Below are 18,026 nucleotides of genomic sequence, written 5' to 3'. Positions count from 1 at the left end.
TGTATGTAATGGTCAACCTGACCATACCCTTAGGGTTTTTTCGAAAATCGGGTCAAAATTTTCGATTTTAGAAACCGGTTTGAACCGGTTTGGTGGTTCGGTAGGGAGCTGAAACCGGTTAGAACCAGTTTGAAACTAGAATATTCCGGCAAAAGCCCACCGTAAACCGGATTTTTCTTTGATTTTTTGACCCCCAAATATAGGAAAAACGGAGTATAGGTTTTTACCGGGTCAAAATTTCAGGTTTACAATTCCGGTTTAAACCGGTTTGGAGGCTCGGTAGGAGACAGAAACCGGTCGAAACCACTTTGAAACTGAAATATGTTTGGCGAAAACGCCAGAAACTTGTGCAAAATCTGATCCCCAACCCGACTGGAGTCCAAGCGATTTGTAAGAAACTCATTAACTGCCGAACCTCGCTGATAAATGCGAGATAGACGATAAACATATCGGCTTTGGTGTGTTAAGTTCTGGCTTAAGGAAAAATTAATTGCATTTGTGCCATTTTATGACTTTAGTTGTGACGTGAAAGAATGAACGTTATTCCGAGAAACAGGGCCCTGGAGAGGATAAACATGTCCTAGTGCAAGTGAATTTCTGGGCCCCTCCTCGTACACTAGTCAGAACCACATTGGCCCCATCAAAAAAGATATCAAATTGTACTGTGCAGCCAAAATAATTTAAAAGTACGGTGCGCAAAGAGCGCCAACTTTCGGGACAGTGCTATACGCTTTTCCAACAGAGGGTACCAACGTTCTAAAAGCGTACCCTTCCATCGTACCTGTACGCTAAATAAATGTTGAACAAATTATTTTATTTGGATCGTTTCCATTTGCAAAAAAATATAAATAACCGAAACCTGATTTACCGTATATACTCGCCGATAGGTCGCACCCCGTATAGGTCGCACTATTAGTTTTGTGTTAAAAAAGTTTAATTTAGAGTTGACTCGCATATAAGTCGCACTGAAAATCTAGGGTATTAAAAGGCCCTTTCCCTAGTTTTTTTTGCATAGATAACTTGTGCAATTGGTTGTTTTTTAGCATTGAACTGCATTGCATTGGATCCGCAAAACCATTTTTTCTTTAGCATTGAACTGCATTGCATTGAAACCGCAAAACAAGCGGGAAAATCCAACGCACGCTGAGCGGTCGCATGTGCGTGTGCGCTCATGAAACTGTCTCGGATTGGTATGTGCGTGCACGAGCGCATGCACCCGTATTCGATAGAACCACAGTGGCAATAGCACATTTCCACTACAATTCGCGTCTATAACGCACACCCTTAATTTTTTATTGAAAATTAGCATAAAATTTTGCGCGTTATACTCGAATAAATACGTCATATCCGCCCAATAAGCCGATCCTAGAAAATTAGGTCGAAAACGTAGGTCCTGAAAATCGGCTTATTAGCCGGAAAATACGGTACTTGCGATAGCCGAAAACTTTCAATTTTGTTCCGACTTGGTGGCGATTTGCACTTACGTCGAGCGGATGGGTCGCACCTATATATTTTTTTAAATATAAGGAAAAAAGTTGCGAACTATCCGCGAGTATATACGGTAGCTGTTTATCAAATGAGTCAAAAATGTTGATGACGTCACTGCTTTCTATTTTGTGCTTAGGTTGGTGATCGCTCTGAAAAAACAGGATTAGACGCGGTCTTTGGCTGCAGTTAAACTGCTCTTATCGGTATAACGAAACGGTCGTTTAACCTGGCTTTTTTGTGTGGGCCTACTCGAAGATCAGTTTGCGTGCCACGGCTCTAGACAACTGTCTGATTGAAAAAGCTTCAAAAGCAGCACTTGCTATTGATTCAGTATTCTGGCATTCAGTGATTGCCATGCAGTTGTCTGAAAAGTAACTATGTCGTTCTGCAGCTAAGGTTCAAAAGGTACACAATAAACTGCATAAAAAGGATACAAATCATTCTATTAATGTTATAGTCGGTATTTTGCATGTGATTGTAGCCCCTTTAAAAATCGTATCAACGTTATCGTAATTTGCAACTTCATTTTCACCAAGGATTTAACATTAAAAAATAGGATGTAAAAAATACCACGGTTAATGTCGTTACACTATCCCATCGTAGAATATGATATCAATCATATATTTCAAATAGGCGAGTTTTGGTGTGGAGCAGCTTGTTTAGACACCACTCACTTAAGTGCAAGTCATGCTCGTAAAATTGGTCTAAATTTGATTCCGATTGGTTTATTTGAACGTACGGTAGACAAAGCCATGCAGTGCCGTGCCCTAGTCGCGTTTGACATTTGGTACAGTACCAACGTAATACTTGCTATCGCCATCCTTAGAAGAGAATCAAAATGCCAATCTGGACAACAACTACTTTTTTTGAACTTCATAAAAACAGTATAAAACGTAAACGTAATTGGGTACAAGTTTACACGTTATTGGGTGCATTTTCTAACTTCCTAAATCCTAAACTCTCCGAATCCACAAATCCCATTTAAATCGGGTAACAATGTTTTCTTAGTATATTTTAACTCTTACATGCTTTGTGAAGAGCATCTTCATTGACTCCGTCGAGCTGTGCTACGTGACTTTTGACTCCACGGTGCTCAGGTCGGTGATGAAAAGCTAAATCGTGTTTGTCGGGTTTTCAGCAAAATCTCTGGTCCTGATTGAGACTTGAAAGAAGCGTGTTTTTTACTATTCAAATGAATACACAATATAATATGTATGATATCTATATGTAAAAATGTATGATATCTGTAATGAGTGTCGTATTAGGGGAATCACCTGCATGTGCTGATAATCTGATATATTTCTGCAGCGCCACGATCGTAAACGTAACGTCGTAAACTTGCGTCATTTTGCCAACTGTGCACGGCTGAAACGGAAAGCAATTATGTTAGGATAAAATAAGCACATTAACGTAAAACTTTGAATCTAATTCCAAGTAAGGGCCAACCGATAAAAAATTAACAAGGGTTGCGTTAATAAAAAGCCCAGCTGACAAATTTAATGCGTTGTTTCTTAGAACATAAGACCTCTGAAATTTTGTCGTGTTGACAGTACAGTGCAACGATTGTTCAATTTTTACGCTTCATAATACAGTGTAGCTGCATCGCGTTTAGTCAGTATCCACCAACTGTGTCAACCCCTGTTTTGTATTCCATATGTAACGTTTCAACGTTGCACAGCTATTTTCGGCAAATCCTTTCAACTGATTTCGCCACTGTTCATAAAGTTGCAAATGGGGCCCGGACTAAGTATAAGTTTACATTAAACAAACTTTGTTTAAACCTGACTGTGTACTCGGGCTCATATCACATTTTGGGTTTCAACTTTTATGTAGGCGACTTTTTTCTTTATTATTGGAGCAATGTTTATCCACAGTAATTTCGCCAATTGCATTACCTAAAGTCCTAGTTAAAACTACATATGAAACTTAGGATATCCAAGTTGGCCTTTGTCAAGCACACAGTCAAACATGTTGACACACTTTGTAACATAAATTATATTGTCACAGACCTAACATATGCACAATGCAATTTGTGTGTGCAAAAACAATTGTTTGGTGCGAAAGTTGTCATAGCAACACATCAGACACACAAAAAATGGTGTAAAATTATAAAAATTCACATGAATTGTGCTATTGCAACTAAAAACAGTAGCAAATAATAAAACAAATTAAATCATAATGTCAAGTGAAAATCACTAAAAACAGATGACGAAATCAACATTAAAATGTAATTGAAAGTCCCAAATAGGCCAACATTACGGCAAAATCTTTGGTACAATTTATAAATTGCATCAGAACATATATACCAAATGGTTCTGATGGTTGAAATAGCTTAAAAGTCAGTTTAGCTCAAAAATAGCCAAATTTGCATTTGACTCATGGTAGTGCATAACATTCAAAGCTTTGCATAAGTTCTGAATTTCTATTTCTAGCATAGCAAAGGCTATAAAAATAAGGTTATATCACTTTAAAATGCTTTCACATTTATATATATATATATATATATATATATATATATATATATATATATATACCTTATGACAAATATTATCCAACAGATAGTGTTAAAAATGTCCAACAACAATGTTTCAAACATGATGGCACAAAACTTGTAGGTAGTGATTACTTTTTAAATTTGTAACACTAACTAGTGAGACTGGCATGCCAGATAATGCTTCACCATATGTTGCAACACAGTGAAAAAAAAACACTACTTTAAAGAACACCATTTTAACAACTTGTTTTATACTGTTGTTCATTTAGTTAAGGAAGAAGTTTAAATTTTTATTTTTTAGCTAATTAGTTCAACACATTTAATGCTTGGACTAGATTTTGTTTAAATAATTCACAAAAAATATTAAATACAAACAAAAATTAAAAAAGGGTAGGTAAGGCATTTCATTTTCTTTTTGATAAATGACAAAAACACAAGCAAAGTCTAATATTCCATGTTATGCTTCATTTGTGCAAGAGTGCATTAATCTTCTTCCTTCTTGTTTAACTTGTACCTGAAAAAATAATAATGCAGCTTTAAGAATTAAATTTTATCCAAAATAGATGTTTTGAGGGCAAGTATAAGTAAGCATATTTTTTTGTGCTTTAAGAGTTAAAAATACTTTTAATATCTGGTCTAAACTGCTTTCACATGGTTACGCACAATTACTGGCAACATTCTAGCGAGAAACTCTAGTATTCTGTAACAGTTACATGGCAAGCAAAATAACTTTTTGTAAGTGATGAAGTTTGAGCTTAAATGTTGCTTGCCAATGTTTGGCCTATGTAATCACTTACTGTGCAACCCTGACAGCTTGTGTAAGTCCAGTCAATCCAAGAAACAGGTTGCAAGATGCAAGGAAATAATTCTTGGGAATAATCACGAAACAATATCTTGTCCATATGAATCCAGTCAGCATCAATGACGCAGATTGGTTAAGACTCAGATTCTCTACAGGTCGAGCCAGATCGGACATTCCAGCAAAAACAAGACCCTGTCATAAATGACGGTAAATAAAAGATACCCAAACTCTAATTGTATTTTTTACAAGTTTTACGACTGCGTTTAAGGTAATGCTTCCGTATTTCGATTAATTGAAAGTATATGTGTAGCATACTTTTGCATTATTATTATACGTTATAGCATAGCGATATTAGTTAATGTCACAAAAGTTCCCTGTTTTTTGAGGTTCGAGTGTGTTGCATGATAAAGTGTGATAAAGTAATGTATGTGATATAAAATGGTAAATAACATCTTTTACCGTACAAACAACAGAAGAAAACTCACTTATTACAAAGATCTCAAGATAAATATTGTATATATTGCTGTGTTATGATAATCTAATGTAAATACATTTCTATTAAACTACCCATGACTAGTGTAAAAGCAGTAGGCAAGCTAAGTAGATTGCAATATTTAAATTAAAGACAACTTTGATGGCATATTCAGCTAAATTGGATTATCTTGGACCTTTCGTTGTATAAGAACTACATTCTAAAACTAAAAAAACAGTTTGTGAGACAAAAACACAGTTACTTTTATATACTTACCCATTTACAAACTGGGCACCAGAAATGAATTGTCTTTGGACCTGTAACAGATAGAAAATTGAGCGTTATAAGATAGTAACTAGAAGGGTGGCTTAGCACATATTGCCATTGCACATACACCGTGACCTATTTCTTAACATATATTTACATCAGACACTTATTTTATATTGGGTCCCATATCATCCACCATCTTTTATAACCTTAGTTGTTTCTGCAAGCAGAAACTCATGGGTCCCCACACATGCAAAGTTGTAAATAACACATTTCAAGAGATAACAATGAGAAAGTTTGGCATTGTAACGTCAAACACAGTGATCGGTACTGTGCTTAAATAAATACGCTGCATGGAGTACAGACTATTCAAATTCATTCCATTCATACATTTATTAAGGTTTTTCTATTTTATGACTATCTGAGAAAAAAGTGTTAAATAGTGAGAAAATAGGCGAAAACACAACAATCAGCTCCTATTAATGGTGAATTGCACTTGACTGTAGGGGTCTAGTGGAGTAAATGATAGGTACTACAGAGTTTAAAACAACAACCAACACCTACAAATGGTACACTCTACAAACTGTCCAAATTTCATTTAATTCATACATTGTTTGAAAAATTGAACCATTTTGGGGGGATAGTGGGGTAAATGTTGGGGCAACAGGGTTAAACACAACATTATACACCTATGAATGGCACACTCTACAAGCTATGTAAATTTCATTCAATTCTGACATTGTTTACAAAATTGACCTATTTTAGGGGGCTAGTGGGGTAAATGTTGGGGCAACAGGGTTGAACATAACAAACAACAACTATAAATAGCACACTCTATAAGCTGTCCAAATTTCATCAAATTCGGACAATGTTTTAAAAATTCACCCTTTTTATGGGGCTAGAGGGGTAAATATTGGGGTTACAGGGTTAAACACACAATTGACACCCATAAATGACAAATTCTGCAAGCTTTTCAAATTTCACTAAATTCTGACACTGTTTAAAAAACTCACCCATTTTAGTGGGTCAGTGGGGTAGCTGATGGGGTTTAACACCCAAAATGATAAAATATGAAACCACGATGACCCAATTAACAGTCATGTAAAATTTTATCCAAATCAAACAATGTTTACAATTTTGACCACTAGAGGTGCTATTAGCAACATTTGTTAACGCTTCTGACGTCATAAGGCTGTTAACACCTCTCTGTTGGCATGTGCAAAACCACCCATCAAATGTTGCACAAACACAAATACAGTATATACTGCCAGTACTGGTGCCTTTATTATACCATTGCACCACAGAAATCTTTCGTTTGTGGTGCGCAGCAACATACAAAAATGTTTTACACTTTGGGGTCTAGCAGGGTAAATACTTCAAGCCAATCAAAGCAAATGGCACATCTACATTACTATATCTACCATCTGTGAAAGTTTCATCCAAATTCACCAAACATTTCATGCCAAAAGTGCATGGACAAACTTCGGCGGAAAAAAGAAAAAAAAACAGAGTGAAATCAAGATGTGTCCCCTTCAGGGAAGGGGACCCATGAAAATGGCCGATGTGATCTTAATTCAGGGTCATGGTCTTTGACATCATGCATAATAGGTCATGACATCATGCAAAAGCTCAATGTTGAAATTTGCCCTCAATACAAGGGCTTGCAATTCAAACACCAGGCCAAAAAAAATAAAAGGCTTCAAATATGAAAAAATATAAATTATGAGTAACCCCAACTTGTGTGTATTTTTAACCAAGGTATGCAGTTTACATGAAACTGTCCAAATACTTTACAGGAAAAACTAATGACAGGAATTAACAGTTCGAGTTTCAGTTTGCAACAAAGCAAAACTTTGATTACATGCAAATGTTTGTAGTTATGTAATTGTTACCATAAAAGTAGTAACTGTGACAACATAGCTCGACCATTGAGAAAAATTCCTTTAACTTGGAATGTCCACTGATTAAGGTTTGTGGCAAATTTGTACCTGCGGGATGGTTCCATTTCTCTCGAAATGCAGGAGATAGTCTGGTTTGAATTTTATTATCCCACCGAAGTAGAACCCTTCGAATAGCAACAGACATTTAAACACACTTGAATGCTGCTCTAATAACAGCACCTGCCGGAAAGAGACAATCGATGATACTTGATGAGACACTTGTTTTGACAAGAGAGTAAACAGTAACATCTGTTCTACCAACTCCTAATTTTTACTTAGCTATTTATTTTTGCGTCAATTGACATTCTATTCTGGACTGATCTTAATTCATGTTGCATAGACTCAATTAACATACAATGATTTTTTATCATACATTATTATTATCCATGTAATAATATAAATTTGAAAATGACAAACATGATTCAATGTTTGCAGTTTATATGAGCAAAAAGAATTCACTGTCAAACTAATGTTGTTTTCGTACAAAATATTTACCAAATATTAATTTAATATGAAGTCAAAAAATGTACATAAAAATCCTCTTATGCCAGAAAGTACGTAGAAATCCTCTTAGTCAACAATACAACATTTACAAACTTTTTCGTGCAACTTGATGAAAGCAGGACATGTCTAAAAGACGGGAATACGGGACGACGGCAATACGGAAACCGAGGTCTAAAAGACGGGACAGACGGGGTTACGGGAGAGACGGGAAAAGTGCCAAACTAAAAGACGGGAGAGGCGGGACTACGGAAAATCGCATATTCAAGTAGAATGAAAGACGGGACTGGGTGAAAGTTCACAGACCGTGCTTATAGCGTTAGACGGGACTACGGAAAAGCATTTGTTCGACATGACTAAAAGACGGGACTCGGTGAAAGTTCACATATAGTTCTTATAGCGCCAGACGGGACTACGGAAAAGCAATTGTTCGACATGACTAAAAGACGGGACTGGGTGAAAGTTCACATATAGTTCTTATAGCGCCAGACGGGACTACGGAAAAGCATTTGTTAGACATGACTAAACGACGGGACTGGGTGAAAGTTCACACGCAGTTCTTGTAGCGTTAGACGGGACTACGGAAAAGCGTTTGTTAGACATGACTAAAAGACGGGACTCGGTGAAAGTTCACACGCAGTTCTTATAGCGTTAGACGGGACTACGGAAAAGCGTTTGTTCGACATGACTAAAAGACGGGACTGGGTGAAAGTTCACATATAGTTCCTATAGCGTTAGATGGGACCACAGAAAAGCATTTGTTAGACATGACTAAAATACGGGACTGGGTGAAAGTTCACACACAGTTTTTATAGCGTTAGACGGGACTACGGAAAAGCGTTTGTTAGACATGACTTAAAGACGGGACTGGGTGAAAGTTCACACGCAGTTCTTATAGCGTTAGACGGAACTACGGAAAAGCGTTTGTTAGACATGACTAAAAGACGGGACTGGGTGAAAGTTCACACGCAGTTTTTGTAGCGTTAGACGGGACTACGGAAAAGCGTTTGTTAGACATGACTAAAAGACGGGACTGGGTGAAAGTTCACACGCAGTTCTTATAGCGTTAGACGGGACTACGGAAAAGTGTTTGTTAGACATGACTAAAAGACGGGACTCGGTGAAAGTTCACACGCAGTTCTTATAGCGTTAGACGGGACTACGGAAAAGCGTTTGTTAGACATGACTAAAAGACGGGACTGGGTGAAAGGGCACATATAGTTCTTATAGCGCCAGACGGGACTACGGAAAAGTGTTTGTTAGACATGACTAAACGACGGGACTGGGTGAAAGTTCACACGCAGTTCTTGTAGCGTTAGACGGGACTACGGAAAAGCGTTTGTTAGACATGACTAAAAGACGGGACTCGGTGAAAGTTCACACGCAGTTCTTATAGCGTTAGACGGGACTACGGAAAAGCGTTTGTTCGACATGACTAAAAGACGGGACTGGGTGAAAGTTCACATATAGTTCCTATAGCGTTAGATGGGACCACAGAAAAGCATTTGTTAGACATGACTAAAATACGGGACTGGGTGAAAGTTCACACGCAGTTTTTATAGCGTTAGACGGGACTACGGAAAAGCGTTTGTTAGACATGACTTAAAGACGGGACTGGGTGAAAGTTCACACGCAGTTCTTATAGCGTTAGACGGGACTACGGAAAAGCGTTTGTTAGACATGACTAAAAGACGGGACTGGGTGAAAGTTCACACGCAGTTCTTATAGCGTTAGACGGGACTACGGAAAAGCGTTTGTTCGACATGACTAAAAGACGGGACTGGGTGAAAGTTCACATATAGTTCCTATAGCGTTAGATGGGACCACAGAAAAGCATTTGTTAGACATGACTAAAATACGGGACTGGGTGAAAGTTCACACGCAGTTTTTATAGCGTTAGACGGGACTACGGAAAAGCGTTTGTTAGACATGACTTAAAGACGGGACTGGGTGAAAGTTCACACGCAGTTCTTATAGCGTTAGACGGGACTACGGAAAAGCGTTTGTTAGACATGACTAAAAGACGGGACTGGGTGAAAGTTCACACGCAGTTTTTGTAGCGTTAGACGGGACTACGGAAAAGCGTTTGTTAGACATGACTAAAAGACGGGACTGGGTGAAAGTTCACACGCAGTTCTTATAGCGTTAGACGGGACTACGGAAAAGCGTTTGTTAGACATGACTAAAAGACGGGACTGGGTGAAAGTTCACATATAATTCCTATACCGTTAGACGGGACTACGGAACAGCATTTGTTCGACATGACTAAAAGACGGGACTGGGTGAAAGTTCACATATAGTTCCTACAGCGTTAGACGGGACTGGTTGATTATGAGGATTGCTCTTACATTCTTAGCAGCACATGTTCCTTATCTTTTCGTGGTTACTTTGACCGGTCCCTGAAAGAAGACTTGATAAAAACACAACTGCAGATTGATGGCCGGACAGCGACAACAAATCCCAGCGAAAGTTTAAGTCAGAAAATAAATTTGCCTCCCATATATACGCTTGAAAATATGACTGACGAAACATCAAGTTCAACTAATGAATGAATCCAAAACTTCCAAAAGTTCAAAAAAAATCCAAAAGTTTGCAGATCTAGTGTAGCCTAAAAACATGAGCAGTACCGTCTTACGCAAACAGGAATAGCGCGACTGTATATGTTAAGAGGGTTTCCTAAACTGTTTTTCCATAATAAACAACATTCCCCTCGCCAAAACTGTGACATAAAAGCTCGTAACTGGCTTAGGTTTATTGCCAGCGATGCGACTGTTAAAAACGTTATAATAAAAAGTCTAAAGATTAACGTTTATGACCAGCTGAGAATGTGGAAAAGTTGTAATTGCCCAATATTTTCGCTCTCGAATGAATGCTTTTCGGACCTTTTTGAAACAAACGACCAACCCAACCTGTGGGCCAAATACGAGGAAGGCCATTGCCAAGAAGGTAAAACTCGAGAGAAACAGATATTTTGCAACACCTGCTTACCTGACCAAAAAAACGTGTTCTGGTACTTAACTTTTCATGCGGACACATCAGAAATAAAAATTGAATACTTTTTGGGTTTGTTTCGTGCTTCTTTCTCTTTTGCATTGTTTACAACTAGTGATGGACCGAACCCATCTAAAAAAGTTCGGGCCGAAACCTTTTGCGGCAGAATTGTTTCGGCCAACCGAAACTTCGGTGCATCACTATTTACAACCTTCGAAGATACAACCAGCATTAATAGCAGAGTGCAGCGCAAGACATTGAAATGCTGTAATAAGTTTAAACTACAAAAAGCACCAACCGTTTTCAACAGGTGTTCAAACGCAAATACAGTTGTCGCGTATTGCAAGCATAAGAGTCTGTAGGCTACTTTGTTAATAGCACCCAGTCCCGTCTTTTAGTCATGTCGAACAAATGCTTTTCTGTGGTCCCATCTAACGCTATAGGAACTATATGTGAACTTTCACCGAGTCCCGTATTTTAGTCATGTCTAACAAACGCTTTTCCGTAGTCCCGCCTGGCGCTATAACAACCGCCTTTGAACTTTCACGCGGTCCCGTATTTTAGTCATGTCTAACAAATGCTTTTCCGTAGTCCCGTCTGGTGCTATTAGAACTATATGTGAACTTTCACCCAGTCCCGTCTTTTAGTCATGTCGAACAAATGCTTTTCCGTAGTCCCGCCTCTCCCGTCTTTTAGTTTGGAACTTTTCCCGTCTTTTAGACCTCGGTTTCCGTATTTCCGTCGTCCCGTCTTTAAGACATGTCCATGAAAGCACCTCACACTCACAGTCACAACCATTTTTTTTTCCAAAAAGAAATTATAAAAACGGAAAATCGCAAAAAAACAATAAAAAAAATGTTGTAAATTGAAATTGGAACCGTTGCCTCACATTGTTTGTTATTTCATTTTGATAACTAGGGGAACTTCCGTTGTAGCGCCGGACTGTTTACTCGACAAGCATTCAACCGTATTTTATTATCCTTCCGTCTGTAAAGCAGTGTTCGAATATGTTTTTCAATCCAGAAAGCGTTTAAATTCGGAAACACAGCTTATCCTTTTGACTAAAATGTTATAACATAGAAAACGCAGATTAATCAATCTTTATACTTCGTGTTTTCATTGTGGTTTTATTTAAGAGCACAGTCGCCTTTATAATTGGCCCTGTCTGTTGTAGTTTCCTTTAGGAGTTGGACTAGTAACCTACTTTGAAAAGTTCTGAGTGACCATTTGATTAATTATGTACTTCACATTTGTTAAAATAAAGTGGAACGAACAGAAGTGGGCATTTTCACTGTGTTCTGTATTATGACTTATATACCTGTAGCCAACTAGTCATGCTCTACAAACTTAAGGAATAAATTCCACATTCACCACAAATTGTTAAAAAGAGAGTTAAATTTCCTATGCAACAACATAACTTTTTGTATTTTAAAGTACAAGGCTGGTACACTTTTAATACAGTACATAAAACAACATTAAACTGTTAATGTATATTGTTATTGCCAATATTAATGGAAATAAAAGGCTGCACTGTAGGCAATTGCAACACTGTGTCTGCTGTCTTGTGTTTTATAAACACTTCTAATTGAAAACGTTTTTCGGAAACAGGAGAAAACACTAAAATACATCAAACATGTCAATCATTAAACCATGAACTATGAGGTTAGCAATAGCATAGCAACGGAATACATTAAATGTATGGTGTAGAAAAGTATTTTGTGAAATTGGTATTTTAAAAAAGGATGTGACATGCCTATTTGGCAATTTAGAGAACAAGTACAGTGCACAATATTCATTTTCTGACACTTGGTTGTAACAGTTACTCAAATGTAAAAAAGAAACACCAAGAAAATGTTAACATCTATACAGAATTGTTTAATGTGATGTCTAAATTCTAAAACTCTTCCTCAAGTTCTGATTCAGACATAACAACAGGGAACAGTTTTTGAAGAAAACTAGTAACAGCATTCATAACAACATCCAAACATCTAGGCCGTTGAGATGGTGTAAGATAAACAAAGAGAAAGTATATCGGAATTCCTGTCAACAGAATTGCTGTGCCTATTAATGATTCAATTGTTTCAGTAAAAAATGGGACAATCACTAAAAATATGCAAGCAGCAGCAAAGATAATCGGGAAGAATATATTGACTTTGAGAGGGCGTGGCAAATCAGGTCGAGAGTAACGGAGATAAATCTGACCAATGATGGATAAGCCAACAGTCAGCCAGTACATGAAACTGTAGTAGTTAATAAGTTGAAACACATCTTTAACACAAAGATAAACCAGTGTTAGACATCCGGAAAGCAAAAGACTTGGAGCAGGAGTAAATCTGTCTGGACTGACCATGGCAAAATAATCAGGAAGATGTCTTTCCCTGGCCCCAACAAAGTAGAGCCGTGAAGATGCCATGAGTGATGAATTTAGTGCACCGAAGGTTGACATAGCAACAGCAATAGGTATCATCCAGCTGACAACACCGAGGGTTTTTCCAGCGAATCCCACAGCAACTGCATCTGAAGCAATAATCTCAGCAGGGGTTAAAACAGCATAGTATGCCACGTTTGCCAAAAGGTAAATGATAGTGCAAATTGGCAATGAAATGTATATTGCCAGTGGTAGATTCTTGTATGGGTCTTTTAATTCTTCAACCATAAAGTTCAAAGTGTCCCAACCGGCGTAGGAATATAGACCAGAATACATTGCAATAGCTATGTTACCCACATTGTTTGTGGTTCCTTCCCATGGTTTTGAGAACGATCCAACATCAGTTCCAAATCTTGCTAAGGATACCATGCCAGCAATGATGATGACTATTAAGGCAATCACCTTCGCATAAGCAAATATATCCTGGATCCGGGTGGCATATCTAACGCTCCAGCAGTTGGCAAACATGATTATACAAACACATGCTGCTGCTAACAGTCGCACCGCCATGAATGGGGGGTCACAAGTGGGGAAGAACGGCTGAATTAGGTAGATGGAAAAAGTAATAGCAATGGCTGCTTGCACCGTGGGTTCAATAATGAGCACCGAAATCCATAATCTCATAAACCCAATGAGTGGGCCAAAAGCCTCCAGGATGTAAGCATAACTTGCACCAGATTTTACTATAGTAGTCCCAAGTTCAGCATAGCAAAGTGCCCCAACCAATGAGAACACTCCACATATTGCCCAGATAATCAAACTCAGCGCTGGAGAGCCACATTCCAACTGGACTCCTTTGGGTGTAAGAAAAATGCCGGAACCGATGATATTTCCCACAATGATTGCTACTCCATTGGCAAGGGTAATTTTCTGTTTGAGTTTGATTGCAACTTCTGCTGTGTTGTCCTCAGAAGACATTTTCGCTGTATTTTAAGCCAGAGGGGATGACAGAGATCTACAAACTTCCTGCAAAAGCACAACAGTAAATTACAAATGAAAAGATTTCCTGATTCACATAACACACCCAAAAAATTACAAAAACCCACTACATCAGGAGGTAATTGACAACTCCACCTAGTAATACACAATACAAAATTAATGGCCATCTGACAAAAATAAATCAAAAGAATTTAAAAACTCATAAACAATAATAACAATATGTCATGCAAGTTCTAATCACAAACATGCATTGCAGTGGTTTTCACACACCTGCTAAACCCAAAGCCACATGCACAGAGCTTCCGAGGAAGATAAGGACATCCATGCAATTATGGTTCCGTTCTGCCCGGACTGATTTGCTGACTGAGAGAAAAATGTGCCCATGTGGCATTCAGACACGCCTGCATGCATGTGTCCACCTTTTTTCCATTGTGTTTCAAGCATGACTGAAGTGCACCTTTGTTTTGACGCACTGTGTGCACATTGTAAAGCATTGGATTTTACGATCCAGGAAAGAGCTAATAAAGTTTTACAAGCATGATGTCCGGAATAGAAAGTTCAGTTTAAATTTGCTCTTACCAAAACACTACAAAACACCCTACTACCATGAACAGCGTATTTATAAAAATCACAAAAATACAGCACTAGTGGTTTTTATTATTCACAGCATCTAAAGCAAAATGTCACCATTTTGTTGTGTCTTATTGTGTGTGTAGTCAAGGTAAATAAGTATCACTTTATTACAATCTAGGTATGACAAAAATAACTTGAATGACTATGAAAAAAATCAGGTAATATTTTAAAACAATTTAGCAACTGTTAAATCCAGCAGTGAAAGATTGCTGGGAATATCAGCAACTTTTAAACAATTCAGAAAAACAGACACAACATTTGTGTATATACAGCCAAATAAAACCATGCAATGCTTTAAAACATACAGACCATGTGACATTGTTAAATATATACATGCAAAAGCTTATCCAAACTGGACAATTGGAATGCAATGAGTAAAGTGACTAACTACTCTTGCATTGACAAACATTAAAACAACTTGTTGATCTTAAATAGTACAACAATGATAAATATCATGGATCAAATCATATTTAGCTTTTTTGTTTGTGACTAAGTTTGGCATTTGGTATAAAAAAGTATATAAGCCCCAAACTCTTGTTATTGCACCACTGTTTTCCAATTGGGTGCAACACAACATTAGCACAACCTACAAAATCTAAAATTAAGAGTTGCCATGGTTACAGTGGAATGAAATAAAATCACTAAAAATTTCCTTCCATTTCTGTTTCTGATATTGAAACTGGTAAGAGTTTCTGACAAACTCTAGTGCACCCTTCAGAGACTGTGGTAAAAAATTTTGGACGCTGGGAAGCTTTTAGCTTTACAAATACATAATACACTGGAATGCCTGTTAGCAAAATGGCAGTACCAATCAGTGACTCAACAGTATCAGATATAAAGGGTACGATGACAAGGAACAGGCTTGCGAGGCAAAAGATGATTGGAAAAATAATGTTGACTTTGAGAGGTCGAGGTAAATCGGGCTGAGTGATGCGAAGGTAAACCTGGCCAACGATGGACAATCCAACAGTCAACCAGTACATAAAACTGTAATAGTTAATCAGGTTAAACACATCGTCGACACAAAGGAAAATGAGTGTTAAACCTCCAGTGAGCAAGAGACTTGGTGCAGGAGTAAATCTTCGAAGACTGACCATTGCAAAGTAATCGGGCAAATGACCTTCACGGGCACCAACAAAAAACAGCCGGGATGATGCCATGATTGATGAGTTTAAACCACCAAAAGTGGACATGGCTACAGCAATTGGAATAACCCAAGCCATGACGCCAAGAGTTCTACTCGCAAAGCCAACAGCTACAGCATCAGAGGCAATAATTTCAGCTGGAGTGAGAACAGAATAGTAGGCTACGTTTGTCAAGATGTAAATAATAGTGCATATTGGAAGGGAAATGTAAATTGCCAGAGGAAGGTTTCGATATGGGTCCTGAAGTTCCTCAACCATAAAATTTAAAGTATCCCAGCCAGAATAGGCATAAAGTCCAGAGTACATCGCAAGTGCTATGTTGCCTACATTGTTTGTTGTTCCCAACCATGGTTTGGATAAAGACCCAGAAGAAGTGCCATTAAACATGGCTACAAAGCCCATAATGATGATCAAGATAAGAGCTATCACCTTGGCATATGCAAAAATGTCCTGTATTCTTGTTCCATATCTCACACTGACACAGTTCATTGCAGTGATAATTATCACACATGCAGCAGCGAACAGACGGACAGCATAAAATGGTGGCTCACACGTTGGAAAGAACGGCTGGACTAAGTAATTGGCAAATGTGATAGCAATCGCAGCCTGTACTGTCGGTTCAATAATCAGAACAGAAATCCAAAGGCGCACAAATCCAACCAAGGGACCAAAGGCCTCCAAAATGTAAGCATAACTGGCCCCAGATTTTACTATAGTAGTGCCTAACTCAGCATAACACAGAGCACCAATAAGTGAAAAAATCCCACAGATTGACCAGATTATAAGACTTAGTCCTGGTGATCCACATTCTGCCTGTACACCCTTTGGAGTCAAAAAAATTCCAGATCCAATTATATTTCCCACAATTAGACAAACTCCATTGGCGAGAGTTATTTTCTTTTTAAGATTGACTGATTGTTTGGTAGCAGTAAGGTCTTCTGCCGTGGACATTTTTTTTTATTTTTTTTATTTTACGAAATGGCACCTACAACAAGATGAAACTTATGGTTTTTATGCTATTAATAATGAGTATATGATACTTTAGACACCATTTCAAAGATAACAGTTTGTATAAATGTGGGTATACTTTAGTATATTTAGCTAAAAAATACACTCACATTGGTAGACAATACACTGCCCAGATCAGAAATTCCTTGACAATTCATACTATACATTCTAAACTAAAAAAGTACCAGTACCACATTCTATCAACAAAGGCTTGAACCTTGAATAACACGTTGTTCCTGGCAATGGAGGATAAAATGTCGGATTTCCACTTGTCTGTACAGTTTCGTTGTGCGTTATCACAACTACTAAGCTTCCTAGTTTCAACTCCAAACGACCGCTATTACAAATAAAGTCAAGCACTCGACATTAGTTGGCCTTGTTGCATCATTCAACTAATGTATGACTTATCTCTCAACATACATGCGGTAATATCCTACGATAACGTAACTGCGGAAGCGACCTTTAGTTAAATTAAAAAAACGCGCTCAGTACAGGCTGGCTTTTGACATGTTACATCATTTTTTTTAAACAGTCTGAGCTCGCGCGGTATAACAACCACGTGGGACAATTGTGAAACTAAAAACAAAGACAACGTGTTTACACAATGACTCACAGTGAACCTTCGACAAACAAAGGGGCCTCTTTTACTATAAATGTGTAGTAAAATCCTACTGACTGTCATTGCTCACTAGCGCTGTTGTTTCGATGAAGTGGCCCCAACTGAACTTTCTCATGCGATGCCACGAGGCACGTTGTAGACGCGGTTACTCAAGCGTGACAGGGGGCGTGTGTCTGTGTTGGTCTGCTTCCACTTATTCAACCAGACTTCTCGCAGAAATGGAAGCAGGTCTGTCGCTTCGAAGTAATCGCGTTTTTCAATTTCGGTCTACAAAAGGGGTTGCTAAGACCTGTTGGAAT

General features: G+C 38.0%; 2 protein-coding genes and 1 pseudogene across 3 annotated transcripts; all 3 read right to left on the bottom strand.

Moving 5' to 3' along the window:
- Positions 1-3,465: 3,465 nt before the first annotated feature.
- LOC145227721 (mitochondrial pyruvate carrier 2-like) lies at positions 3,466-7,697 on the bottom strand. Its single transcript, XM_080092617.1, has 4 exons — positions 7,512-7,697; positions 5,533-5,573; positions 4,780-4,976; positions 3,466-4,496 (listed from the first exon to the last, which is right to left on the bottom strand). Exons 1-4 carry the CDS (start codon positions 7,606-7,608, stop codon positions 4,466-4,468), a joined length of 366 nt encoding a protein of 121 aa, XP_079948743.1. The 5' UTR covers positions 7,609-7,697; the 3' UTR covers positions 3,466-4,465.
- Positions 7,698-12,347: 4,650 nt separating this feature from the next.
- Positions 12,348-14,658, bottom strand: LOC145227719 (Y+L amino acid transporter 2 pseudogene; annotated as a pseudogene). The gene is made up of 2 exons (XR_013859956.1): positions 14,593-14,658; positions 12,348-14,349 (listed from the first exon to the last, which is right to left on the bottom strand). The product of XR_013859956.1 is annotated as a Y+L amino acid transporter 2 pseudogene (transcript).
- LOC145227717 (Y+L amino acid transporter 2-like) lies at positions 14,351-17,116 on the bottom strand. Its single transcript, XM_080092615.1, has one exon. The coding sequence runs from the start codon at positions 17,049-17,051 to the stop codon at positions 15,597-15,599; it is 1,455 nt and encodes a 484-aa protein (XP_079948741.1). The 5' UTR covers positions 17,052-17,116; the 3' UTR covers positions 14,351-15,596.
- Positions 17,117-18,026: the final 910 nt, after the last annotated feature.

Source organism: Phallusia mammillata, chromosome 5 (assembly GCF_965637545.1).
Source record: "Phallusia mammillata chromosome 5, kaPhaMamm4.hap1.1, whole genome shotgun sequence".
NCBI lineage: Eukaryota > Metazoa > Chordata > Ascidiacea > Phlebobranchia > Ascidiidae > Phallusia > Phallusia mammillata.
This window is presented reverse-complemented; position numbering and strand designations above follow the sequence as displayed.